The 27,590-nt window shown below is 41.1% G+C and overlaps 2 protein-coding genes across 3 annotated transcripts in view; both read right to left on the bottom strand.

Annotated features, from left to right (window-relative positions):
• Positions 1 to 20,549, bottom strand: part of kcnab2a (potassium voltage-gated channel subfamily A regulatory beta subunit 2a) — an 83,143-nt gene extending 62,594 nt beyond the window's left edge. The window contains exon 1 of one of the 2 annotated variants that reach the window (XM_076760987.1): positions 20,464 to 20,549. The gene's annotated coding sequence lies outside the window, so the exon portion shown is untranslated. Of the gene's footprint in view, positions 1 to 11,194; positions 11,560 to 20,463 lie in introns of those variants that run through there. The other variant, XM_076760978.1, reaches the window with a different exon arrangement.
• Positions 20,550 to 20,816: 267 nt separating this feature from the next.
• Positions 20,817 to 26,448, bottom strand: park7 (parkinson protein 7). Its single transcript, XM_076741667.1, has 6 exons — positions 26,259 to 26,448; positions 25,599 to 25,700; positions 25,343 to 25,402; positions 23,508 to 23,577; positions 21,731 to 21,817; positions 20,817 to 21,324 (listed from the first exon to the last, which is right to left on the bottom strand). Exons 1-6 carry the CDS (start codon positions 26,346 to 26,348, stop codon positions 21,164 to 21,166), a joined length of 570 nt encoding a protein of 189 aa, XP_076597782.1. The 5' UTR covers positions 26,349 to 26,448; the 3' UTR covers positions 20,817 to 21,163.
• Between the last annotated feature and the right edge of the window lie 1,142 nt (positions 26,449 to 27,590).

Below are 27,590 nucleotides of genomic sequence, written 5' to 3'. Positions count from 1 at the left end.
GTTATCCTGTGTATGAGCTGGGGTGGCATGGGGAAAAAAAGCCAGTAAATTGCACAACTGAGGGGTCGTATTGTCCTATAACCGCTGAATCTACACCATCACAGCCCCTGTATCATAAGATACTGAGTATTAAAGGTTGCGGATTGGTGTTTGGCCCATTCCTAATGACAAGAAAAAATAATTATAAAAAGAACGGAATGATGTCAGCATAGACACATGCAAACTGTTGGCGGACTCAGACAATTAAAACTATTCAAGCCAGCTGGGGTCCATACAGCATCATTGAAATGGCAGTAAAACACTGAAGATTTGTGGAGCACAGACAATCTGCCTGTCTGACATAGTATGTGTGATTCACACAGGCTTTAAATGCCAGCTGAGGGAGGCTGTGGCCTATCAGCTGCGAGACAGAAATGGTCTGCATTACTGTCTCACAGTCATTATTGTCTCCCCGATGCAGACTACAGATACAAAACCTCCTGTACATAGGCATAAAGTGTACAGGCTTCAGATAACATACATGTGTGCAGATCTGACTCATTCATGGATGACTTGGCGGGGTCACTTTCACACACACATGCACACAATTCACTTATCTTTATAACTTGCATTTGTACTCCAGAGGGCACTGCAACCAATTGCTTAATAAAGTTACTCTACATTAATTATGACTCAGTAGGCCCATTGTAAACCCAAAACTTGTGTATCTCAAACAGCTGGTGACTGGCTTGTTTTTCTTTGGGTTATGGAAGCAGAGAATTGCCTTCAAACAGAATCTGAGTACCAACATGAGAACTGCAGTGCAGCAAGCATATAAAATACACTGAGCCCTCTGTCGAAAGTAGGACAAACTTAATGGCTACACGCAAGTGCCCACACAATGACTGCATGGTAGTGTATGGATCCATCTAAGCATGCTTTAACATAGCAGCTATTTGGGTTTCTATAGGAAGACAGAGGGAAGACTGATACCAAGAGTACATCTCCATCTTCCTTTTCCTGCACAAACACACAGTCACATTACATCAGACTACCTACATGAACCCACAGTGCCTGTGCAGTCAAGCATGAGAATAGTGGCAGGTTTCCTGAGGCATGAAGGGTTAACATCATGCTGTTTATTCATGTCCACGTACATGCCTTTGGCCTGCCCATGGATTGTGTCACAATCATTGTGGAAGTTCAAGTGTTTGTTTACCAACTGATTGTGTGTCCCTCAGGCAACAGCAGCTATGCTGGAAGAAGAGAGGGCTTCCATGTGTATTAAGGTAATAGCACTTGTTTGGATCCTGTGTGTCAGTGCAATGTGTCCAGGTGTTACAGTGATTCAACGTGCCATCTGTACTGTTACATTAACCTAAGTAAACCGTGAGGCTAACAGCAGGCAACGTGTAGGACTGTGAGGATATGAAATATTGCTCCCAGCAGTGCTGCAACATTCAATGTGTGCATTTGCCTGGGGTCCATTGTTACTATTCTATTATTGTTACATCTTCTCAGGGATCCAAAGTGTGGGAAAAAAAAGCTTTTGGGGATGACACCATTAGTCAGTTGGTAGCTAAGAAAGTTAAATGACGTAGCGGCTGATGATTTCTGTGATGCATAAAACACGGTTGGAATTGCGGGGTTTGATAATAAAAACACAACCACGGAAAAATGTGGAATATTGAGGGAATTGAAAAACTGTGGAAACTGTGCTGCTTTGTATGTCACACAAACATGCAAGCGCACATGCACACATACACACTACTTAATTGTCAAAGTGTTTTGTCAAGCAAATCCCAAAGTGTTGCTGAGAGACTGACTGGTGAACAGACTAGATAAGTAGTTTGCAGACATGGCTTTAGCTCTGTGAACTCATGATGAGCATCAAGTCATTAATTATTTAGATTTTCTACACTCAACAAATGATTTGTCAATATAAAAAATAACCAGTACAGTAAATGAATCATTGGGGGAATAATGGTTAGTTGCAGCCATGATGCATTTCTTCTAAAGGGGTACAAGGACTTTTTTCATATATATGAGCTGCTAACTGGTAGTAGTTTGATGCCTGCCCTGTACATTAGCTGAGAGTAAGACTCAAGGCTGAAGCTCAGTACAAGCATTAATCACGTTCACAGACAACAACCTCATCAGACCCCATCCCTCAAAAAACTTTATTTCTTTCTGATTGAAAATAATTCTGAAAGACTCAACAAGGTAGAGCTAGGTAAAGTGCCGTCTTGTGAACTACTTTGGTCTCTACCTATCACAATATCTGTATCTCTGTTTTTGACTCTGCCTCCTACAGTGCGGTCCATCTGTCTCCCAACATGTTTTAAGCAGCCTGTCCCTGAACATATCACTCTACCTCTGCCACGTCACTTTGTATTTACTGAATGATGAACTGTTTTGTACAGTCACTCTGAAAAGATATCCCCCTACATCAGTCTAGTTAGTAAATATTAAAACTTCCTGCAGTATTTCTGTTAAAAAAAAAAAAAAAAACTGTACTTGTGATCTAGAAAATTAAGCACGCTCTACTTAACAAAACAACTTATTTAAATGTGGACTATAAATGCAGACTCATTCATAGTCTACTATTTATACAATATCGCTACATATAAATGTGTGTAATAAAAGGAACAATCCCCTGCTTGTTTGTACAATACATTCTTATAATTTAATCATTTGTTGGTTTGCATCATAGTGCAACTTCAGCTGCACTCCAGTGTCCAAAAAACATTATGGCTAATGGTTCTCTTGCATTTTTTAACACTTACGAGTGCAGGGTGGAACACTTTAACTTGGGTTTTGTGGTGAACGCAGGTTAACTTACATCTGTCAGCCAGGATTTAATTGTAGTACTTAAATCGAAGTTGTTACGTCAAGTTTTAAATAAGTTTAGCATTTTACACTTTTACTGACAGAGGAAGATGTCACCTAGACAACAGACAAGAGAAAGACTATCTGCAAAAATAAAAACATCTTGCCTTATAGTGTCTCCACAACATACATCTCAGAGAGAAACTCCTTTCGCCTCCTGCTGGGAAGTTGCTTCAAAAAGGCCTGACAATATTGACAATTTCTCTCACAGCCCGCATACTTGAGACACACAACAACATTGTTGTTTGCACAACAGTGTATCTAATATAATGCTCAAAAACAAAATGACCATTCAGTGGAGGCTCACGGAGAAAATGTTCTGCTGACATTAAGAGAAGAGTCAAGCTAAAGGCAGTTCATAATCATGCCAACAATACAGCGATTTCAGCGGATACATGTCATCAAACACTGATGAAGGTGGGCTTCAGTGGCAGAGGACTATGGTGGCATCCACGACTGTGAACTAAGAAGAAGACAGCGTTACGAAGGGCACATCATCACCAAAGCCTGGATTACCGAGGAGTGGAAAAACTTCAACCTGTCCCAACAGTTTCCAGGTTGTGGTGTGACAGCCTGATGACGGGGGACACAATTTGGCACCGACAGCATGTATCCATTCTGCCTGGTGTCAACAGCCCAGGCTGCTATGGGGGGGGTGGGGTGGGAATAAATTCTTGGCAAGCATTAGGCCCAGAAGTATCAAATGAGCCTGAACGCCAGAACTTATTGCTAAATGGGCATATCCCTTGTTGGCTACTTTTCCAGGACAATGTTTCCTCAACATAACGACGACTTCAGTTACAACAAATGTCCGCTTTTGGGACGAGGCTGTTTGCTATTTCGATACGCAGCTACAAAGACTGGAGCATCGGTGACACTTTCATGTCAGACGATGACCAAATATTGTTTCCAGCACCTTAATGAATCCATGCCTGACAGAATAGATTTTTCTGGAGGCCAGCGTGGACCTTTCTGTACTGCAAGCAAGGTGTACCAAATAAAAAATATACTACAGTAATTCCACTCAGGCTGAAAGGAAGTGAAAATGTTTCAAAGCATTTCAAAACAACTTGTCCACCCCTACATGCTAGTGATTATATTTCTATGCTGGTGTCTTCCTTATTTTTACTACTGTTATAGCAATTGTAAACAAATAATAATAATATTAATTTCAAAACACTACTTCAAGTAAATGCTTCCATCCATTTATTTGATTAATATCCTCGGTATTCACTATACCTGATTAGCTGTGCTACTTACAGCCCTGAGAGGTATATCTCACTTAGCCTTATCACGCACAGACAGCATGACTGGAACTAAAACAGCACAAGGTCAGAGAGAACGGACAGAGAGAGCTTCAGAGGAGCAGAAGGTTGGATGTGGGTAACTGTTCTCCCAAGGGTTTTTCGATCACAAGCAGCCTGTCTCTGAACCAGGCCAGCATAGGTAACGTAGGGGTGCACAAGTTGAACCTGCTGTCTACACCAAACGGGTCCAGGTGATGCATATCAGGCTTGGATGGATAGATACTGATTTACTGATAGTATTAGCACTAATAGTAAATCTCTTTTCTTGCCTTTTGCCACTTCACTTATGTGGTCTGTTTTTACACAATCACTTCTACAATGAGCTGCCATAGTTTCAAAGACCTTCCAAAGGCATAATATTGTCTTATTTGAAGATATGGTAAATAAAAACATGAAATTATCACCCAGCCCAACCCGCTAACTGCAGAAAGACACTGAATTACATAATCATAAATACATAATCCACCCTCACCTTCTAATGAGTACACGCGACATGACAAGCATGAACCAATAAGTATTAAATATGCCCATTGGCAGGTTTGTCTCCTCTAACTAGCGCTGCATTTCCTTGTGTTTCTCTTTCCATCAATCTACTGTATTTTCACCCCCTCCCACTGTGTCTGAGAGCTATGTGCCAGGTCAGCCGTCCCTCCGTTCACTGCAGCACAGACACACACCAGGACTGATAAACCTCTAACAGAAGGATGTCATTTCATTTCCTTGTTTTCAAGATGTGTTTATATCAACAATGCAACTTTGTTACTGTGTGCCTGATCTTATTGCTAAAGATTCGCACCCACTCACGTCATCCTTGTCATTTTGTGAGTAGAATTAAGCAGCCTTAGATTCCTCTCAACCCATTTTCCTGAACCATTTACTCTCTCTTTTGAGGACCTAGTTGAGATAGGCCACAGCCTTTTTTTAGTCAGTGGCTGGTCCAGTCCACATGTGCTGTAGCCAACTGGAGGACCCTGGAGCAGAACAGACATAGCCTGGATCTGTGCTAGAGATACACATATGGAAACATGAATGGGCAGTGACACCATCTAAGGCTTGTGTAATCTTAACACTTCCATTAATGTCCCACAGACTGGGACACGACCCTAATTTGTGCACATCTCACTGAGCTAAACCAAAGTGAGTTAGCCTAAGGTGCATCATGTTAGCCTAAAATAAACACTTAGCACATTTTGGGTGCAAGTCAGTAATTAGTATGCTAAACGGGCAACACAGTGCTGGAGCTTTACTAATGTAGCAGTCAAGGATTAGCAGGGAAAGATAGCACACAGTACTAGGCTTCAGACTCAGGCATTCAAATCAATCTCAAGTATTTGCAGCAAATACAGACACCATCCCGATAACTCAGCCATCATGAACAGCACCATGTCTCATAATTCACATACGTGTGTCAACAGACAAATCAGTCAATGCTAAATCATTTTTCACACCTGCAACATTGTGGCTGTAATTCACATGGGCTGTTCCCACCGTGTTGCAGTGCATCATGATTATGGTGGTTTGGTCTTTGTCAGTCGCATGTGTAGTCACAAATCACCACTGACACACAAGCATTACTTAAACAGAGACCCTGAAAAAAAAAAATGAACATGGCACCATAAATCGTGATGATCACATCACATCTGTGTGAGATCGGGGCCATCAGAGACACATCTATGTGGAGGGACAGCCCACTGCATGTTAACACTGACCTGTATGAGCTAAGAGTAGCTTATATGTGGGAAAATATGTTATTTGCTATTCAGGACTATCAGCCTGTGATATTTGTGGCCAGTGCCGAGAAGGAGGCTACATGCAGACAGCAGCTCCCTCTCCCTTACTTTCGTGTGAAAGATTTTCTTGCTGTATAGCGGAGGTGGGCCTCCTCCAAAATCAGAAGATGCCAATACACCTTTATGAAATGAAACCTTCAAAGGCACTATTTTACATAACATATATCCAGTGAATAAAGGTATTTTTTAAAATTCTTATTAACTATGACTAAATTGATCACAATAGACAAATGATGTGATTCTGTTAATGCAGAACACACATTTCACACAGAAAAATCAAACAAACCTTTGTTTGGAAACTAATACAAAAAAGCCCTAAAGACTATAAAATGCACAGTTAGACTTATGGGACTAAGTGCTGTAGATCTAAAAATAAAACACAGAGCACTTCACAGTGGGAGCAAAGCCGGAAGGATGACACGTATAGAATTAAGATTACAGTATTTGTCATGAAATCATCTCAATAACAGTTTGCCACAGTCGTACATCTCATCCAGTCCTACTCGGGGTTCTCATCTTCAAACCAGTCAGGTGGCAAACTTTTATCCTCATTACATGTTTCCATGCTGTGTGGGACGATTGTGTGACTGAGCAGCAGACACTTCAAAGCAAACAGCCATTTTAATAACACTTAAAGCTGTAATTTAAGCTTTTTGTTAGTCAACCAACACATTATTCAGCATTGTGTGAGAATATTTCTGGGGGTTTTCTCCATTGCAGCGATTTATTAGGTTCCAAGGACATACAATAGGCTACCTGCCACAGAGCAAGGGCATGGTATTTATAGTAGTCAGCACTGGTCTAACAGATGAAATTCAAATCAGCACCTGCGTAGGCTCGATACTGTGATTAAGGGACACCATGAAACAATAAATAGCACAAAAAGCAGTAAAATGCACCAATTCCGTACGTTGTACTACTTATCTATCCATGTCTACAGTCGAAATGGTCAAAGTTTTCAAGCTTCACCTATTTTGCACCAACCAGCAGCCACGGCACAGATTTTGAGCAAGGCTCAAAGCCATTATAGTTATCTCCATAATTAGGACCGTTATTATGTCACTTTATTAAAGTTTTGGTATGTTTTCAGACAAGAAAGTAACCATTTAGATTTTGAATATGTGGTGTGTATCCAAATAATGCCTGTTTCAAAATTTGCTTGAATTTTGGAGAGGTGAGAACTACTCACATTTCAATTCATTTCCATTATGATTGGAAAACAGGCGTATCTTTTGACTGCATCTGACTGTCAATCAGGTTGTTTTTTCCTAATGAAAAGCCTGTTAAGGAACCTTTGAGTTGAGATTATTTTGCTACAGTACAATGCGATGCAAAACACAGAGGAAATTGTGGATTTTGATAATAAAGATGGAATCTACTGTAAAACACGGACACAGGTTTTCCCTGCCATTACAAGTGTTTTTCACAGTGCCTAAAGCTGAACGAACAGGAAACACGGGCAGAGTCATGTCCAGGAGATCATGTGAGAGAGTGAGAGGCAGCGTGCTCACAAGCAGTCACCACTTCAACAAACTCTCCAACACGCAACCACGTCGGCAGATGCAAGATGTGAGTTCACTGAAGATTTTGTGGCTGTTCACACGGAGTTAAGTTAAATCGGTTCCTGGTAAAGCATTTTAAACAAGGATCATTGCCCGAATGTGAGTCGCCTCCGTCAGGACCCACTTATTCGGTGTGTTCGAGTTGCATATACATCAAAATAATTGACACTGATTCAATTTTGAATATTTCCTGATTAAAGTGTTTAAATTTTATTCGTCCCTCACGTGATGAGACATGCTTTCAGATGACAAAATAAGCTAAAATCATAAAATACAAAATTCAGAAAAATTTAAATGGAAAACAGAATTTGGGAAAAAATGAAAGAGAATCTGGAAACAAAGCAGATTTCATAGGGCCCTCAGTAGGGTACAGTTGTTGTACTGAAGTGTAATCACCAGATTCAAGCAAGACCACCGCTGTCCCACCTGGGAAAAAAAGTCCTTCATCATTATATCTTGACTCAAATATTGCTCAGTCCTGTAGTATCTGCATGAAATTGCCTCTTTCCAACTGAGTCTAACCCACTTCAAACTAGTGAAGAGCACAGACAAAACATCAGAAAATTGTCACGAAGGCAGAAAACTGCGCATTCATTTTTAAAGTTTTAACCAAATCTTCTCTCATTTCTTATGCAAACATGTAGAAAACTGTGTGAACTAATGAGGAGGATAACACACCTGCTCAAAAAATGTGTGATAAATTCACTGAGTTTCTGTGTGTGTGCATGAGTGTGTGAGTGTGTGTGTGTTTTCCAGAGTGCGATGCCCCTTGGGAGTTCCAAAATAGGGCTAATGAAGCTAGACAGGCCGCTAAATCTGAAATGCAGAATGATTACTGAGCTCAGTTTAGGAAACACCCCCACTGGAGCATCCAGCAGACCAGGCTGTAAAAACTGCAGAGAGCCAGGACCTACATTAGCGATAGGCCTGAGTGAAATGTCCACAAGATACACATCTGTACTTTAACCAACGTAAATGGCTGCATAATGACTTGCACTACGCATTACAAGTGTAACAATAGTAACCAAAGTGACATTTATGCTTCATGTCAACAACAAAAAGTCAACGAATCAAGTAACAATTCTGATAATCTATTAATCAAATCATTTGCTCACTGACAACATTTTATGAGAGTAAACTGAATATTTACAGCTATGCGAAATCAATTTGAATTGTTTCCAGACTCTGTCTTATCTTTTCAGTCTGCAGGTGCGACAGCAGCATTCTTGCTAACGTCATTAGCTCAGCTCTGCTCTCGGTGATTACGCCCTATGAAATCTGTTTTAGCGGTTTCCAAATTACATTTTAGTTTTTCAGATTGTGTATCATCATTTTTGATTTTTCAGAATTCTGTGTTTCATGGTTTAAGCACATTTTGTCATCAGAAAGAGTGCCTAATCTGGTGATGGATGAATACAATTTCAACACTTCACTTCAAAATTGAGTGACCATAAATGAATTTGATGTAACACGACACTGCACTGTTTTTTATCAAACGGATCCTCTGCAGGACAGCCTCCATATGCAGCTTGAGCACACGGTTAATGTGTCGGATGGATGCTACCTCATGTTCGGGCACCACTCCTTCTTATTTGCAACCCTCAACCAGAAACAGACGTAGCTTTTTCATTTTCCTCAACACAATGTCTGACTCCATGCATACAGCCACAAAGTCTTCAGTGAACTCTCGTCTCTCGTTTTGTTGAAGTGATGAGCTCATGTGAGTGTGCTGCCATATCAACAAGACTCAAACTCATAATATGGCAGCATACTTTTTGGTTTCCTGTTCATTCTTATTAGATGTGGTGAAAAAAGGCTTATAATGGGAGGGAAAAATCTATTTTTATAAACTGCATCCACATTTTGTAGAATATCACAGAAATTGCCAAACAATGAATCGAGTACATAATCATTAGATTAACTGAAACTGAAAATGTGCCTTCAAAACAACTACCTTTAAACAACAAACTTTTATTTTCTGTCAAACTTGGCAGCCCCTGTGGACAAAAGAGGCTATGACTATGATGAAACAATGTAAGCCTACAACCAACACAACATTGTGCTGCTTGGTAATAGAAATGTTGTTATCAACAATCCACATATTACAAACCTGTCGAGGGGGGAACCACACAAACCTCAGAGGATTTAATTGATGTGACTGCTATCCTATTTTGTAAAGTCCACAGTTCACATTAAAATGAGCACATCCAGCATCACTGTAACATCATCAGAGAAGTAGGGTCTCCTTTGTTTCAAGCATAACAACCAGTAAGACTGACACTTAACCAAAGCACTTTCCAGATGAATGTGCCTTTCCTGTCGTCATATGATGTCACAGCGTATTTCTTTGAAGACATTCTGTTTGAACTATTGTCAGTTGTATTCTTTGTTCGGTCTTTGCATTGTCTTTCCCTCAAATACAAGACAACAAAGACAAAAGAATGAAAAACCTTATTACTGTTCCAGCACTGTCACACTAACACCTGTCTCATCATCAGACACCATCATCATCATCATCGGCCTATTTGTTGAAAATACAGGATATAAGTTAGTATTAACAACAACAATCTAACTCTGTGATGAGTTTGGCAATGCAAGGACAAATTAAATGCAGACATTTCAGAAAAAGCAAAGCTTCCTGCGATATCGCCGTACCATCCCAGCGAAAGGACACACCAGCACAAGAATCTGCTTTTTTCTGCTCGGTACAGAGCATTCAACAGCTTACTGCACCAAACTGAACCCCTGCAGCCTGCCTCTCCTGTGCTTTCATCTTGGACCAGAGCCTATGGGCAGACAAACACACATACTGTATACAAGAGTGCGCACACACACACCCAAATGTGTACAAGCACACACATGCAGAGATACTGGCCCACAACAATCAGCCTCAGCATGAACCCCCACACACAAACACACATTTAAATGACACGGTAACACATTCAGCCAGGCACCGATGACTGTCACAACCTCTCAGCAATACACATCACAACACTGGGAGAACAGTTAAAGCGTGGCTGCAGGGTGTTGCTGGCTGTGGCGACTGCAACAGATGGAACTGCAGCAGCAGCAGCAGCAGCGGGGCAGGTGAGGTGACAAGGAGTCGAACCTCCTACGTGAATGCGCAAGTGCGTGCATGTGTATTTTTGCGCAAGCCTGCACAAGTCTTTCATCCTGGCTATTTTAAGGTGATTCTTTATAAATCCTAGAGCATGCCCAAGTGTCTGGCAAGAATTCAAAAGGGACAGAGCACGCATGAAACCTCACAGAGATTCAGACAGAGGACAGTGATGGAGTAGAGACACAAGAGAGAGAGCAAAATATATGCCAGTATAATAAGGTATGCAAAGACGGTTTTCAGTGCAGCAGCAGAAGCAGCAGCACTATCAACCGTACTGACAGCTCTGACACAGAGAGATCTGAAGAGGTAGATATGCTAGCTAGCATAATGTATGACAATATTAAATGCTGCTGCTTAAATATAGTATGGCATGTGCTCCCCTGTAGGAACAGACAAGCATGATCATCCCGACTCTCACTGACAGAGCGAAGTGACAAGAGGCAGGAAGAGAGAGGGGTGAGAGAGGAAGAGAGAGAGCGAGAGAGAGAGAGAGATGCCAAAGACATGTAGCCTCAGACCTAGCGATGATGCTCTTAAAACACCCACCTCAGTTTGCTGCTGATTCCTGACGCAGTGAGCACAACCAGGGAGTAAACGCAGAACACAGTAGCTGTGATGGAGGAGCAGCAGTCAAAATCCAAGAGATTGAGCAAGAAAACAGAGAGAGGAGAGACAGGATGAATGGTACTGAATGAGAGATGCCGTGTGACTGTGTGAATTGTATGCCTGAGTGAGATGAGCATGTATGTTTGACATGAGAAAGACAGAAATACAGAAAGACAGAAAAAAAGTGACACGAGACAGACAGAACAAGGACAGGGAGCGGGGAGAAAGGAAGAGATGGAGAGAAGAGACGGAATAAATGTGTGAGCTTGGAGAGTCACTGAGCAGAGCAGATGCATTAAAGGAAATGCCCCTCCCTCTTTGCTCTACACACACACACACACACACACACACACACACACACACACACACCTCCCTTTGCACTGTCAGCATTCGAGTAAGCATGCATTCAGTGAATCAGAGTGAGCTGTAAACGATGAAAGAGAAGGGTGGGCCCGAGGAAAGCAAGCAAGTCGCATGTATGCATTTTAAATTCAATGACGGGACACTGAGATATGTGGTTTCTAATCAAAGAGCTACAAAGCTCTATGAAAACACTGCACTGAAGAACACCAGTAGATCTTATTCTTTATAATGCCAAAAGATATGTAATCAACACTGCAACCAAAGAAATCTTGCAGGATCTGGTTCAAGCTCTGACAAGTAGCTGTCTATGCGTTAAACACGCTACAAAATCCCTGTCAAGACCAGGTCTGCTTTCTGGTAGACTAGTGCACTCTCACTTTCATGTTGAGGGGGGTCAAGTGAGAGGATTACTTCCCTTCAAGAATCAATAACTTGTTACATAATATGTACTACTGTACATCAAATCCAATGCACCCTTGTATGCACAAGCTGCCTATTTTACTCTCCTCAGTATAGTGTGAATTGTAAAAGGGAATGTTCGAGATTTAAGACGCCATTGATATCGTCTGCTAACCAATTCCTACTTTCAGGAATTAAAAAGACCTACTACAGTTTCTGTGATGGCCCCACCTTGCTGATAGCATTAGCAAGTAATGCTAGCACAAATCAATGAGCTATGAAACCACTGCTCTCACAAAGCAGGGATGGAAATTTCACTTAATGTTATTGATGCTTAAACAATATTAATGAAACTGACAACCTGACGTCTCTTAAAAGATTGCAGTGAGAAAAAGTGTGCGGGGCGGGAGGAAGAGAGGAAAAGACTTATGGTGACGGTACTCGTTACTACGCTCATTACTGTAAGTGGAATAAAACCTTAACAAGCAAAAAGCCAATACTTTACCTACACATCTACTCGACAAGCATAAACAAGTAAACATTTAGAAAAGCGATATTTCAATCTGTTCTGTCCGTAGTCTCTCATCCACAGCCGCTGTTTTACACAACCACAGCGCACTTGCTCAACTTATAGCAAATTTTTATGAACAAGCTAAAACGAAAGCTGTCTGTATGTAAATTCTGGTAAACTTGGAAGCTGGATGAAACAAACCAGCCCCTCCTCTCCATCAGCTGTACCTGCAGGCAGTGATTCACATCAGCAGAAGGAGGAGGACAGAGGACAGAGGACAGGATGAATGACTGATACTGACTGATGTCTGCTTTCTTCCTTCTTTCTAGACTTCACTCAGTGTTGTGATGTCAGGCATATTAGATTTTTATTGACATTTTAGATTTGTTTCTGGTGAAGGGGGTTGGGGAATATATTGTGAACTAAAGAGACTATGATATTAAAAATATTAGCATCCATTCATTCATTCATTCAGACAACTGCATTTATCTGGCATAAAACCCAAAGTGTATTATATAAGTACTACAGTCAGCCTACCATGGGGCATGTCTATCAAGCAAATTTACATACGGCAGCAGCAGACACACATACCGATGCAGCACACTGCAGAGGGGGCTTTCGTGTAACAACTAAGCCAGCTGAGCTTGTGTTGCAGTATTAAGTGTGGAGATAACGGTAGCTCTGGGTATATGAGACTACACAAAAAGCAACATGAAAAAAATGCTACTACTCTGGTTATTGAATTGGCTTCAGATGAGGATTAAAGTTCACATGGTTCCTCTTGACTGTCCCTCAGTATTAAGTACGCCAACACTGCTCCAGTGTATGGGTCTACAACTGGTGGTACTAGTGACATTAGCATAGAATACTTACACCAAAATCAACAGGCTAACCGGCAAAATAAATGGTAATGAAAACATAAAAATGGCAAAAGTTAGAGATTTTAAGTTTGAAGTCAGTATTGATCCATTTTTGAGCCTCAGTTTTGTAGCAAATTCTGGTTTGTAACAGCCCTCAAAGCAGTTCAACATAAAATGATTAGCTCACACCTATAGGCCAAGAGCTTTTCTGTTGTTGTTGCTACTGTTGCTGTGGCAACATTTCCATCAATCATCACCATCGGCTTTTGTGTTTGTTTTGCAGCCAACAACAGAGAAATTGCCATGCATTGTGCATCATGTTACGTTCCACACATTCGTGTTACCAGAATCAGTGTTACAGCGAGGAAATAGTAGTTGCTAGATGTAGCTTAAGTTCTACATGCACAAGTGTAGCCCTCTACCTGCATGTTATCTCAGCTACATTAAAGCACATTATCTTTAATATGCTAATACCTCTTTGGTAGAGTGGTGTTCAGATCAGTTTCTTCTAGATTTGCATTGATGGATATGCCTCACCCTGTGTGTGTGTGTGTGTGTGTGTGTGTGTGTGTGTGTGTGTGTGTGTGGTGTATGTGTTTGTGTATGTTGCCCAGAGCTTGAGGGGACAGCTACAGCTTCACTGTTGCGCACCACTGTCCCTGGCCTTTCTCTCTGAGCTCAGCCCAGTCACGGCATCTCAAACTTCTGCTTCCAGCCAGACTACAGCTCGCTCCCCTCTGATCACGACACCAAGCATGTCGAGGTATCTCCTAGACGGTCTAATGGGTCCACAGCAAGACATCTTCACCCATACCCACAATAATAACTACACTTTCCTCAGAGTTTCTGGGTGTTGATGGCGAACCATGTGGAGTCCATTCAGTCCTCCCAGATAATACACACCTAAAGCATTTAATGTTGCCCTTTATGAAATGGATAAAATGATGCTGGGTGAATGATTTTGCACCATCTTCAACTAGTGGCAACAGAACAGTAAAAAAACTGAAACAAATGCACACATGACCATGAACACTGCTACAAAATCTAATTTTCCATAAATAACTCTAAACACACTCCTAAATATGGCCTGCCAAAATATCCAACCTATGACACCATGTATGTACTGAATGGTGTGAGGATTGACTCTGTGCTATGTATACCTAATGCAGCAGGCTGCTGTCTGCATGTGACACTTGTGGTGCTTTGCCTGACAGCTGCATAAGACAAGAGTGATGCTCCTGTGATCATGTCAGGTTCTTGAGTGTTTCCTGTCCTTAATAACCTTTGGGAATTTTAAGAAGCAATCGGGCCATTTGTTTTAATTCTGCTTCCAGCCATTACAAGGTATGGGTTGAAGCTTCAAAAACACCAGAATGTAATTTCTCAATAAGGGCAACATCATGTCTTTCCTTTCTCTACATAGAACTATACCTGTTCAAGGTCAGGGTACTTAGAGAAAGATAATAAACACTGATTGAAAGGGTCCAAGCCAATCTGCTGGTCTTGCAGATGTTTATCGGGGGCAGATTTGCGTATGAGCTATTCAAAGCCTGATCCACTTGAAATACTTAGTTAATTGTAGCCCACTGCTCTCCAGGTACACCTGCTGCATTAACAGAAGTCAGCATTTCACGGAAGCTACACTTTTGTCTCGATCTTGCTGACATTTTTCAGGTAGACAATACATCAAAAACTGTGTTGCTGGCTAAACTGCATTCAAACACCATTGTTTTGTGTATGCAGGGGATGAAGAGGAACTATTTACATCCTGCCCAAATCATTCTACTGCAACACTTCAACAGTGGTATTCCTCTTTGTAGATATACAGTAACTGTGGGACAAGGCCATAAAACACCCTAGTAAGCTATCAAAAGGTAAAGTGTGAGGCAGGCTATATTTTCTCGGTCCAAAGCTTTTCACTGTGATAAACACAATGGGATAAACACTGTGCGGTGTAAGTATTAATAAAGTTGTGTTTTAAGGTTTTCAAGAATACTGCTGCATAGTGTGAGCTAACTATGAACATACAAGTTGCTGCAAGATCTGACTTGCCACTTATATATATATATATACAAGGCATTCATAATATTCAATTTCAGGTGATGTTGATTGGTATTCAAATAATAGAGGATGCAGTGAATTCAGTTTAGACATGTTGAGAACACACACCCTATTTTCTCTGATGCTACATGGTGAATTCACAATGTTATGAGTCAGTGTTAATTCCCGTGAGAAAACTTCACCATTGAAATGGTTCACCTCTCATTCCGACAGTCGTCTCTCACTAAAATAGCGCAGCTAACCAACAGTGTCTGGCAGGGACTGGAGGTGACAAAATCTTGAAAGTTTGTGTGGTATGGATTATATTGATGCCAAATTCACAAGACTGTAGACATCAAACCTTTTATCTTGGGTTTGTAGAGTAAGATGTTTCTGTGGACATGTAAGGAATTGTCAATTTGATATATTTATTAAAGGGAGTTTGGAGTAATATTTTCCCCAGAGACCACAGGGAGCTTCCATTCAATTCAAATACTTAATGTATATTTTAACATTGTGTCACCACCACAGAAACACCTGGTAGCTGCTAAAGTATGACGAGATTATCTGACATTCATTGACTGTAATTAGTTACCGGTTTGATTAATGGTTTACAGTCTAATAACGTGTTTATACTGGTTACTGACGGTGGCTGATCGGGCTAATTATCAGTCAATTGTACTCAGTTTGTAACCTCAGTGTGCAGTAAATGGTTGCCCTTTGTGAACCTGTGTTTAAACTACTTCCTAAACGTGATGTGTTTGTTGGTGTTATTAATGGCTCCTGATAAAACCTGAAAGCTCAGCATTCTCTTTGCCCTTTTGTAGCTTCCCTTTCATAAGTTACATTAACATTTATTCACCCAGAAACAGCTAATATTTCTCTGTATAGCAGGATATTTTTCACTTCACTGGAATAGCACCAACCAGTGGAGCTTGCTTGGTGCAGAATGATGCAGGCATCTAAAACACTGCTTTATCTCTGCCTTTCCTGATTTATTGCTAAACACTGCTTTCCCAAAAGTCTGCAATCATTCAAGGAGATGAACACAATTTAGTTCAACTTGAATACAGAATACACAAAATGTCTAGTACCGTATTGCATTTTTTGGTTTTACCTCTACAAACATATAGACCACCAGTAACAGACAACACAGAACTGGCTTGCAAACTATCACTCTACATACAACACTTCACAAGCAGTTGGTTATAAATTCAGCCCCATATTGAGTTGACTCTGAGGTCCTTTGGGTATTGCTCAGGCAAAGGCCATTAGGCTTTTAGTGCTACAGTCTCTGCACGGTCTTGCTGGGATTACCACACAAAGAACAGAGCAAGTGACATGCATTAAGTAAACAAAATTTCATGCTCTGAGGAATTAGTCCGTAACTTTCTGTACAACACGAAAAGCCCCACAATCCTCAATCAGCTTCTAATCTGGTAGATGAGAGTATTGGCTGATGTGTCAGACCGGCAACAGAGGAGGGTGATGATATTATGCGACAGCTATACATGCATCTCATATCTGGAGTTTATGGAGGACAGTGATAACGCCACGGGAATCTTTAAACTAGTGCTATACAATACACTCTACTGCAAAATTCCCTCAAGACTTTAGAAATAAGACATGTATACAGATGACATTAAGTGAGGGTGACTACAATAAACAATTGGCAGGATAGAAAAGAAGCAAATATTGGCTTCAGCTTCAAAAAACAATATGCGTGGATCCCGAGCGGGTCTGTTCTTGACAACACAATATATGAATGATGTGATTCCAATTCTTCCAGGACCAAAGGAACTTCAGGTACAGCAAACCGTTGATGCTGCACAACATCTGCACTTGTTTGTGTATTTGCTCACTTTTGCTAACATACAGTAGACAAAGAACTACAGTTATTCCATGCAACAAACATGCTAAGTAATACTCTCTGTTTTAGTTTAGGATCCACTTTTGTATCTTGGATCAGACCTGCTTACTTCTGCTAATTATAGCTGACCTGAAGAAAACCAGAATAAAAAGGCAGAAAGCAGTGACTAATGCGTGTGTGGGGGCTGGATAAATCTAAGTGTATGCCAAAAAATATGACCAAGATATTTTTTTCTTCCATATTGATCAATATTGATACTGATCACAATATATAATACATGCTTTATGACATAAAGCATGTTTGTAACCTAGAAATATAACGGTGTCGTCAATGGGATGGTACCTTTCAGGTGATGGAAGAGGTTTGTCATGTTTCCTGTCATGATTGTCATCGAATGACTGCGTATTTTACAGAACAACTTCCATATAATGGATGACGTGTTGCTTTTTTGTTAACAATTTACTCAGCTTTGGAGGATAACGCAAGAACTTTTGTCACTTCATGCCCCTCTGCTCTACTCAATTTTCTCTCTTTTCCAGAGCACATCCACTTTCACATCCACTTTCTTCATCGGCAGCTCAAACAATGCTTCGCAATAGGACTCGGGCGTTGACGCACAAGCTAAAAACTGCAGACTGACTGGCTGCCATTGCATTTATTTCTGCTGTGTCATAGGTTGTCAGATCTATCCACACTGAGGAAAAAAAAATTATTATGTGATCACGATCCCCCTACTAAGATCGTTTTATCACCCAGGGATCAGTCACATCTGGAGGATACTCCATTAGGTTAATGAAGTCAGTGCAAATACTGATCAAGTTACAGCTACCACCAGTACATAAAAAAAAATTCTTCAGAAAAACCAGTGATCTGATGATTTTGACAAACCAAGATTCTAAAAACGGCTTAGCCATCTGTGCTGAAAAGACAAAGAAAGTTTAAATCAAACATCGAATCAAAAGTCACCTTCAAATGGGAAGTCAAATCGAATCGTGACATCACAAAGTTACTTTTTTGAGATCTTTGGAGCCGAGTTTCATATTGACTTGATGGTGTGATTCTGTTTCACTATGCTAATGTGCTACCTGGTATGACTGAATGTGTTTGAAAGAACTGCTTGTTTGCTTTATAGCCCATTTTGACATAAAACCTCTATCTTATACAGTGCCAAAGCAAAGTATAGGAATCCATAACATACAGTGGCTCCAAACTGTACAGTCTCCAAAAGCTTTAATTCAGATTCCACACTAGGTGAAGTGACAGAGAGTGACAAATCCATCTATTTGTTGCTGATGACACAAAAATGTTGATGTTTGATGAAATCTCAATTGTCTATTAGCTTTTGAAACGTATCTGCCCAAGTCAATTCAGTCTTCACTGTCTGCAGGCCAATGCAAGTAGGGGATCTAATCAGGAAATGCAAAGTGCAGCACTCTAATTGCATCATTAGCTAAACCAATGACTCAGTCACGGTGACTTCAGCCTCACCCTCCCCCCCCACCCCTCCTTCCTCTGCCCCATCCAGAAATAGGGAGTCAAGCCTCAAGCGTTTTACTGTACAGCTGCTCAAGCAGAATAATTCTAACATGTTATGTGCAACAGCGCAAAATGTTAACGTTCCAGAAATATCCAACTGAAAAACATAGCATTAATGAGACTGTGCTATACAACTGCCATTAAGACACTATTTAAGCACTGAGGTCCATCTGTCAGGGAGTGGCAATTGTTAGCTCCTAATTTTTAAACACAGACATGAAACGTATTAGCTCAGGCACACAATATGGTGATGTTGCCTCAACATGACAGGCATAGCCCAATCTAAAATGTTGAAGACTGTCATAGGGCAAACAACTAGCCCGAGCCGTTTCACAGTGTACCCACAGGTAAGAGTCAGACGCAGGCACACACTCATGATTTGGATTTTGATGTAATGTGATTTTAACAGTAAACAATGCTCTCATGATGTACTGCGATGGGAGCAGAGGCTGACAGTCTTTTTCTGTCTCACTTTTGTTTGGTTGTACAATGGTGGATAAAAAGCCACTTCACTTGCCCTCCTATTTGGATGACCCCTGACTTGCTGTGGTTCTGCATGCTTTGCTAAGAATGACTAAGAGGCGGTTTCCCAGCAACTGAAAATGTGGCCTACCAGAGAAGAATTTGCGTTGCATTTCCTGTGTCTGTAAAGTGAAAGAGGTGAGGGTAACACCTCTGGTCCTTCCTGTTTTATGTGCTAAAACAAAAATGAGAGCACAATCTTGACGGGTCTTGTGTCAATGAGGAGATCTCAAAGATGAAGCTCTGCTCAGATACTTCCTCAGATGAATCTTAGATGAACTCTCTTATGAGGATAAATCATTCATATAATGGCAGCTATACCGACGTGACCTGAACTCAACCATGACATTTCCAGTGGTTGTGTTTTTTTTTTTGATGAGGAGGTTTGCACACAGAATCTTCCTATGCATCTTTCTGTGTATACTTTCTTAGTTGCATGTATTTGACAGCCCCTCTGACAGAGGAACTGACCTGGCCTCTGCCGCACCGTATTAGCCTCCGTCAGTGCATATGCAGCATAGTCTGACTGCGGCTGCTGCTGAGGATGGGGAGCTTCTGGAACTGACGTTTCCATGTCGGGTCACATCTGCAGAGCGATCTCTCAACGTGAAGAAACGACGGTCCTCTGATTTCCCTCGCGTTCGCGTGTCCTCCGTCTGAACGCATCTTTGGGTTGCGAACATGCAGCGAACGTTACCTCAGGCTAACGTTACTCTGTCCGGCCAGTTTGAGACGCTGATGTCAATCCATTATGCCACGGATTGCAGCGAACTTGAAGCTCTCCACTCATCACACTTAGCGAGCTAATCATGGGCCAACAAAACGATTCGTAGCCGCAAACACCCACTCTTTTAATGATGTAACGTTAGCACTTGTCTGTGTTGCTGCCGCGTAATCAACTAATGTTACTACGGCATGTTAATTTCGATACCGTTGGTAGCTAGTTACGATGATTAACGTTGCGTGAACTGCTTTGCCAACGTAAAATAGCTGATATGAAAATATCTGAACGTTATTAAACTCGTCTCGGTAGAACATTATCGTTTATAGAAGTGTCAATAACCGACACAACACTTAAAATCACACCACAAAGCCCAATTGCTCTTACCTTTGGCGAAATCCTTCTCTTCCTTTTTGACTGAGAGGACCCTCTGGATTTTGTTGCTCTGACACAACTACCACGCGCTGCATCACAGCCCCGCCCTGTTGGCTGCGGGCGGGCTGCCATTCGTCCGTCAGAATACAACTGCAGCCAGGCCGAGGCTTCTCATTGGCCAGGCCAACTGCCAATCTATTTGGATTCTGCTTCCCGCGTTCTAAGCAGTGCTCACAATACATTACATTATGCAGCCTATATTTAGGTGTCAACAACCACTGCAAGCATGTGAAAACAAGTCACAGTGACCTCCACGATTCATGTACCGTATAATATATAATATGATCGTGAAATAAGACAAACTGAACTTTGTCATGTTCATGTTTTAATGACAAGCGATACAATAAAAGCAGTCAAACCAATGTGCAAACAATTTGAGGGAAAACTACAAAGAAACAAAACAAATTTCATCTCTTTTGGAAGGCCTGTGCAGTGATTATCCACATTGTATTTCAGCATTAAATAAGAAGGGTGCCAGACAAAGGACGACGATAACCTGTCAGAACAGAAACATCCTTGTGACTCTGAGGGTGAATGACTTGTCACTAGTGACTTTGACTCTTGGTGCCAGCTACATTGGATTAGCTGTCTCATTAGTGCCAGACTTATATAGCAGCCAGTGCTGCTTGCATGTAAGTGAACACGGCTGCAGTCAGTCTTTCATAATAAGAGGCGCTTTGACTTGAGCTGCAACCTCAGCCCCCATAAGTTCCTCTACAATCGTCAGGGCAAACTCGAAACTGGTTCCTGGCCCACGGCTGGTGATGTAATGTCCATCCTTCTGCACTCGAGCCTCTGAATATTTATAGTGGTCTAAAAAAAGACAAAGAGCAATACCATAAGGATAATCACAATACGAGTGCTTCAAGCTACAGACTGAAAGCCTCATGTCAGGCACAGTCTGCTACAAGCAATTGCACATAGATAATCTATCACAGACTCATCTGACCCAGTTCTCGTATGTTCTGTCAAATTCCTGCATCCGCTCTCACTTGAGTGGTGTGCACTCCTCCACTGCATAGTGACATGTTTTTCTATAGGCAAGAAAGAGCTAGTACAGCACCATCTGCTGCCCTATGCAAATAATTACAATTCCTCCTGCTCTGAATTACAGCTGCAGATGCTAAAGCCATTGGCTGTACATTTCAACAAATTTCACACTTTTTCATTTGCATGAAGTGTTTTTTATTTGTTTGCTTGTTTGTTTGTTTTTTTTTACCTCCAGCCATCATCTTCTCCTTCATGGCAGGATGTGTAGTGACTGTGCTGCCGTACCCGATGCCATGTGCCAGAAGAGCAGTGGGACCTGCAGAGAGGCAAAGCTGTTTAAGGTTGATTTAAGTGCTTCCTGTTATAAAGTGACACTGAGGAACATGTTCTGTTGCTTGTGTCAGTCCAAGCTTTCAGCTTTATGCAGTTAAAAAAGGAGACAAGGGTAAAATAGGGTGAAATACTGTATCTGTCAGTGACTTCGCTCAAGCTGAACATAAATCAGAATACAGAAAATGTTGCATTTAACATTAGGGATTACAGTTATGAATAGCTAAAGTATGAAATATCTGATGACAACCCGACGTCCTAAAGGTGTCCTCAACAGTGCCTTTGTTTCTAATAATACGCACATACAGTATACAGTTTCAGCCTCTCTCCTAAGTCTCTGCGCCACATTGAAAAGAGAGAAAAAACAGAGAGGCTGAAGACATTGACTGCTGCTGCATTAACTTTGGCAATGTCCTAGCACTGCAGTGAGCTCATCCAAAAACTGTTAATAAATAGAAAGTTATTGATTATGCTCCTTGGCTGCCTTCCCATGCAGTCTAAAGATTACACTTTCCCCTGGCAGAACAGCAGACTGCCAGTTAAAGCCAGGCTACTCCTGTTACAGCCAGTCCCCGCCCTGAGGACGCCAGTCTGGGAGAACGAGAGACCTTCTGAGAACCAGAGTCAGACGGAAAGGCAGACGTGGAAAGAAGCGCGACGACAACCACCTTTCTAGCATCTGATGATAAAGGTGTATTCATGTTTTATGGCTATGACCTTACACGCATGTAACAAACAGCTCAAAAAGTATACAATGCTAAAATTATCCTGCTTGCAATTTTTTCTCATTTTGAATGGACGTTTTTCACATGTTAAGATCATTTTCACGTTAGGACAGAATAATAGGCCTTGCAACTGGCCCTCTTGTTGGCAGGTTCATTAAACTGTATATTCCTGTGAGGATTTCAGTCATTTTCTAGGGCACCCTTCAATCCACTTTGCCGCATTGGTCCCATCCCTATTGAGAATGTCCTTCCAGTGTCCTTCCTCTGCATACGAAGGCTGTCAAATAAAATGTCAGTGCTTGTGGGTTCACACAGGGACAGTTAATTATCAAACGCTCAGCCTTTCATTCCAAATGCCAAAAAAAGGGTCACACATGACCCTAAATTAATGAAGTATTTTGTTTGTTAACAGTGTCTGTTTTTCAAAATGTGGTTAAGGTGTGTGGTAAACTCTTTTAAGGGCACATCCAGTTACTAAAATACCAGAAATTCACTGAATCCACTGCCATGTGCATTTAAAAACTGTACCTTTTTCTATCCAAGATCTTTAATTCTACTTGCGGGCAAATCCAAATCCCATTTACCGGCACAACATTAGCTTGGTAGGTTTAAAACCACAATACCATACCTTTAGTGTTATTTCTAGTTAAAAATGGTTACAGGTCACATGGTAGCACAGTGCACGGTTTATTAATTTATATCATTGGATTGTCAAACTGGTCCAATTTGATATGGAAAATGACTGTGAGTACATTTACTGCTCAATTACTTATGAAGACGCTATTTTAGAAAGCAAGCACCAGAATAAACTGCACTGTGTAGGTTGGGTAATTTTCATCTATTAGATTAAAAGCAACAACATAATGGTCAAATTTGAGGTCATGTCATATTTAAACTTTAACCCATTGGTCCAATATAATTATGACTTTGGTTGGGTTTCACAAACTGCACCTGCACAGATGGCTGCAATCAGGCCTTTTCTGCCATCCTGATCCGTCAGCACCTTCTTCACAGCAGGAGACTGCAAGAGAGCACAGAAACCAGGTGCACAGTGACTCACTTGCAGGCCATGTGATTGCGTATTGTACGTGCTGCGTATGGTATAATCACTGGAGCAAACTGGCAATGTTTTAAACACATCGAAAAAAACATGACTGGTTTCAACGCAACCACAGACGTATTAAACGAAAGCAGTAAAAATAGTTGTTCAACTGCACCTGGTGTTTGCCAGATCTCATCTATCAGATTAGTTTGATTAAAATGCTGGCGTTGGTAAAAGTTTTACATTTTCAGATGTAAGCACAGAGGGATGGAGTAAAATAGAGAGAAAATCAATCATTTTCTTGTACTCTCAATTCTGAAGGCCCAAAGTGTATTTTTAAAAAGGATGCAAGTAAAACCACTAAAAGCATAAAACAATACATGAAACATGACCTCTTCAATAAAAATAATGGTGACACAATCTTATATTGCTTTCAGGATCGTATATTTTCCATCCATCCAATTTCTAAACCCATTTCTCCAGTTCAGGGTCACAGAAGGGTTGTAGTCTATCCCATCACACGCTGGGCAAGAATAACTGCAGGAACTCTCACAGGGACTGGCTGATCCAGTGGTTCTCAAACTGTTTTCATTCAGTTTACTTTTGAAAACTTGTCCCTAAAGAGGCAATTTGTGTTACAGCCATAGTACACATAGGTAGACATGGGTCAGAGACACATCACAAAAACACTTGGGACAAATATAAACCAGCAACAACAAGAACAACAACACACTGCATCAGCCATTCTTACATCCTCCATCAAGGTAATTCAAACCATGAATAAATGATACATAACTTGCAAACCCATCAACGTGCTAAAATTGTGAATAAATAATTATTTAAATTGCACTCTAACCCATATCCTAAAATCATCAATACATAAATATACTGCACCTTGCAATAAGGCTACCACATCTTAATTAACCTTGCTATTGCCATGGTAATAAACTATATTTTTACATGGTTGTGAGTGGAATGATCCTGGAAGAGCTAATCAGCCTTCACAGTCAGCCCAGTTAGGGGTGCTGCAACACCATGGTCTTTCTATAGCTTGTTCCTGAGAACGGCTTTAGAGTTTCCATTCCAGCAATGGACACCACAATGCAGTTAGATAGTATGCTCTCACTGAAGTGCTTGTGAGAGTAAAAACTATGTTGATGACATTGAAAAAAGGGAAGTCTAATAATAAAGTACGTTTTTGACCATTCTTAAAAATATGCATTAGTAGCTTGTGAGTTTGTGATCTATAATAAGGCCCAGCTATTCGGACTCAGTCACCACCTCAAAATTGAATCAGGTAATAACAAGCAAGCATGCTTTCATGCTAGTAAGGCTATGATGTTGGCTAGCAAAATTTATCCAGAGAGAAATGTTAAAGGCCCTGAAAGCACTTTCTCTCAAACTGTTTCTTACTATGAAATGGGGTTTTGAATATAAGATGTCCCGCCAAAAGTAGAATACTTTCTTAGCATTTCACATCTGTTTTTCTCTGTGCTCTTTTCATTGGTTTGAAGGGTGTGGGCCTCAGCTGGAAGGTGATATTTCCATGCACCAATCAGGATTTAGTCTAATTTTAATCAGAATATGAGCTGAGAGGATGAGGATGATGCTGCAGCACAGCTATCCCTTGTTGTGACATGGAGACAGGCCATCAAGGCTTGGCACAGCCCATGAAGAAACACTGTGTGATCAAAACGTGAAAAGACTGACCCATCTACATGCAATTTCTCTAAGTATTTCTCACCTCGGCCAGATTCTGGGCCCCTGGCATCCCACCTGGCAGAAGCACCACATCATATGGCCCCTGGGACACGAACATGACAGATAAAGGGAGACTGCAAAGTTTAAAATCACGGGAAACCATCCAACATAGTTTGATTCATGGAGCTAATCACACTGAAAATACATCCTTTATAAAACACGAAAAATGGCTTTCACTGACTTTGGGCTGCAGTTTTAACATGTGATGACAGTGTGAGCAGATAGACGCTGAGCCCAACCTGTTTGCTGGCATCCTCCAGACTGGCATCAGGACAAATGACGACGTTTCTGCTGCACTGCACTGGCTCACTGCCCGTCAGTCCTGCAACAGTCACTGCAATCTGCAGGTTTGGGAAGATAATATAAAAAGTACAGCATTAGCATAGTGGCACGACATGGCATCCTGTCTGTATATGGCGACTGCAGACTGGAGAATGAAGACTTTTATTTTGAAGGCTATCAAATGGCGGAGAAGTGTCACGACGGTGGACTTTGACATTTAACTTGGCCTCTGTCTGCACTCACTTTAAAGGTTGTGAGTGCGTCCACAGTTAACCAAACAACTCATTTAATAGCGAAAATCAATACTGTGGATGGTCAAGGCGTCATTTTAACGCCGTTCGTCATCTTTCATTTTGCAAAGTTAGCAAGCTCCTTAGGGGTAACGTTAGCTCGTGTGCTGCTCAGCGCTGAGGTTTCCATCATTAATACAGAGACAGTCCGTCTCAGCTGGGCTGTAGACACCATGGTGTCGTGGACTGACTGAAGGGGAGGCCAGAGATAATATAAATTCAGGTTAGCTGGACATGTGAACTTAAGCTGCTCAGTGGTATTATTAGCTAACTGACTGCTAGCATACAGCAAGTCAACAACCCTGCAGACGAGTGAACTTTACAAACCCCAGCTCTGCGCATGACGTCCACAGGAATGACAGTTTCCATCTCCTCTGCTCCTTTAGACAGGATTACTAACGCCCTTTTGCCTGCCATGGTTAGCCTGCAGTTATGCTACCACTAAGTGAAACGAGGCTAACTCCAGTGTGCAACTTCCAGCAGCAACTAGCATGCTCTGCAATGTTTCGACAGGAGCGGGGTTGCCAGGCTGCGTCCCTCTATCCCCCTTTCTGTGCTGGCTAAACGTTCTACTCCTGTATAATAACCAGTAACAACACGAGACAAGTACGACCCCTTACCCTATGAAAATGACATGATTTGCAAAACTAATTAAAAAAAGGGCGTACACCTGCACTTAGTGAAAACAGAGGACAAATGTTTTCAAATGAATGAAATGCTTCTGCAGAGAAACACCAGAAGCTCAACCATTCAGCTGAATAGGGACAACCTAGAGCTCCAGTGGTGTTTATTTTGTTTTCAATTGGGCAATAGCTCAGAATATGCATTGTGATGTTTTGCAAATAAATGTCTTTTAATCAAAACAATATTTTTTTGAGTGAAGTTTCACTCATTTTTTAGAATGAAAACGTGCCCTGTCACTTTCAGCAGTCATTTTAGTAAACCATAAGCAATCAACATCAGCAATAAAATATTCTTTTCCAATCTCAACCATCTCCATATGTGTGCAAAGTGAAAAAAAGATCAGTACCTATTTAATACAAACTACCACAGGACAGCGTGTAGTCTAAAAATGGAGCAGCTTTTGGTGTCATTAAGACCACCTTTATAAGATAAAAAGATTATCATTACTGTGTGGTATACCACAATAAACAAAAGGGTTTCCAGTCAGTGATAGTTAAGCCACAAGCAGGCGTCAAAGCAAGGTGCATCTAATGGCCTTTAATAACAAACAGTACTTTCTTTCTTCCAGTAGGTGGAGGCATTAACCAAAGATTCTGGATGGGATGTTAAGGGAAGCTTGAAAAAGAAGTTAACATTAAACAGTGATGTCCTCCACTCTTCAATCAATGGATAAATGTTACCCGAACATTATGGAAACAAAACCAAAAAGCTTTTTTGAAAGGCGTCCATGTAGTCTGCCAGTTAATGACAGGCTTATCATCAGCTTTAAGGTGCAATTCAAAGAGCTAATTCAGTAACATAATGACTGCGCTTTTGGAAACAACACCAGGCAGCAGGTCACCAAGTTCACTAAATTCTTCATGATTTGTCTGAGAACTTCTGCACCAAAACTCTAAAGACATTTAGGGAATCGTATTCCAGTGTAAATCCTAGACTTAATGTCTGGGGCTTTAGTGTGCAGGCATCCATCCTAGT

This window comes from Chaetodon auriga, chromosome 2 (assembly GCF_051107435.1).
Source record: "Chaetodon auriga isolate fChaAug3 chromosome 2, fChaAug3.hap1, whole genome shotgun sequence".
In the NCBI taxonomy this organism is placed as follows: domain Eukaryota; kingdom Metazoa; phylum Chordata; class Actinopteri; order Chaetodontiformes; family Chaetodontidae; genus Chaetodon; species Chaetodon auriga.
Note: the sequence above shows the minus strand (reverse complement) of the source record. Positions and strands in the feature narration are given on the sequence as shown.

Coding starts and splice junctions, on each gene's coding strand:
- park7 (XM_076741667.1), bottom strand. CDS start 26,348: ATGGCAGGCAAAAGGGCGTTAGTAATCCTGTCTAAAGGAGCAGAGGAG. Junction 23,578..25,342: donor GGGCCCAGAATCTGGCCGAG/GTGAGAAATACT, acceptor GCTCTCTTGCAG/TCTCCTGCTGTGAAGAAGGT. Junction 21,325..21,730: donor GGAGAAGATGATGGCTGGAG/GTAAAAAAAAAC, acceptor GTCTTTTTTTAG/ACCACTATAAATATTCAGAG.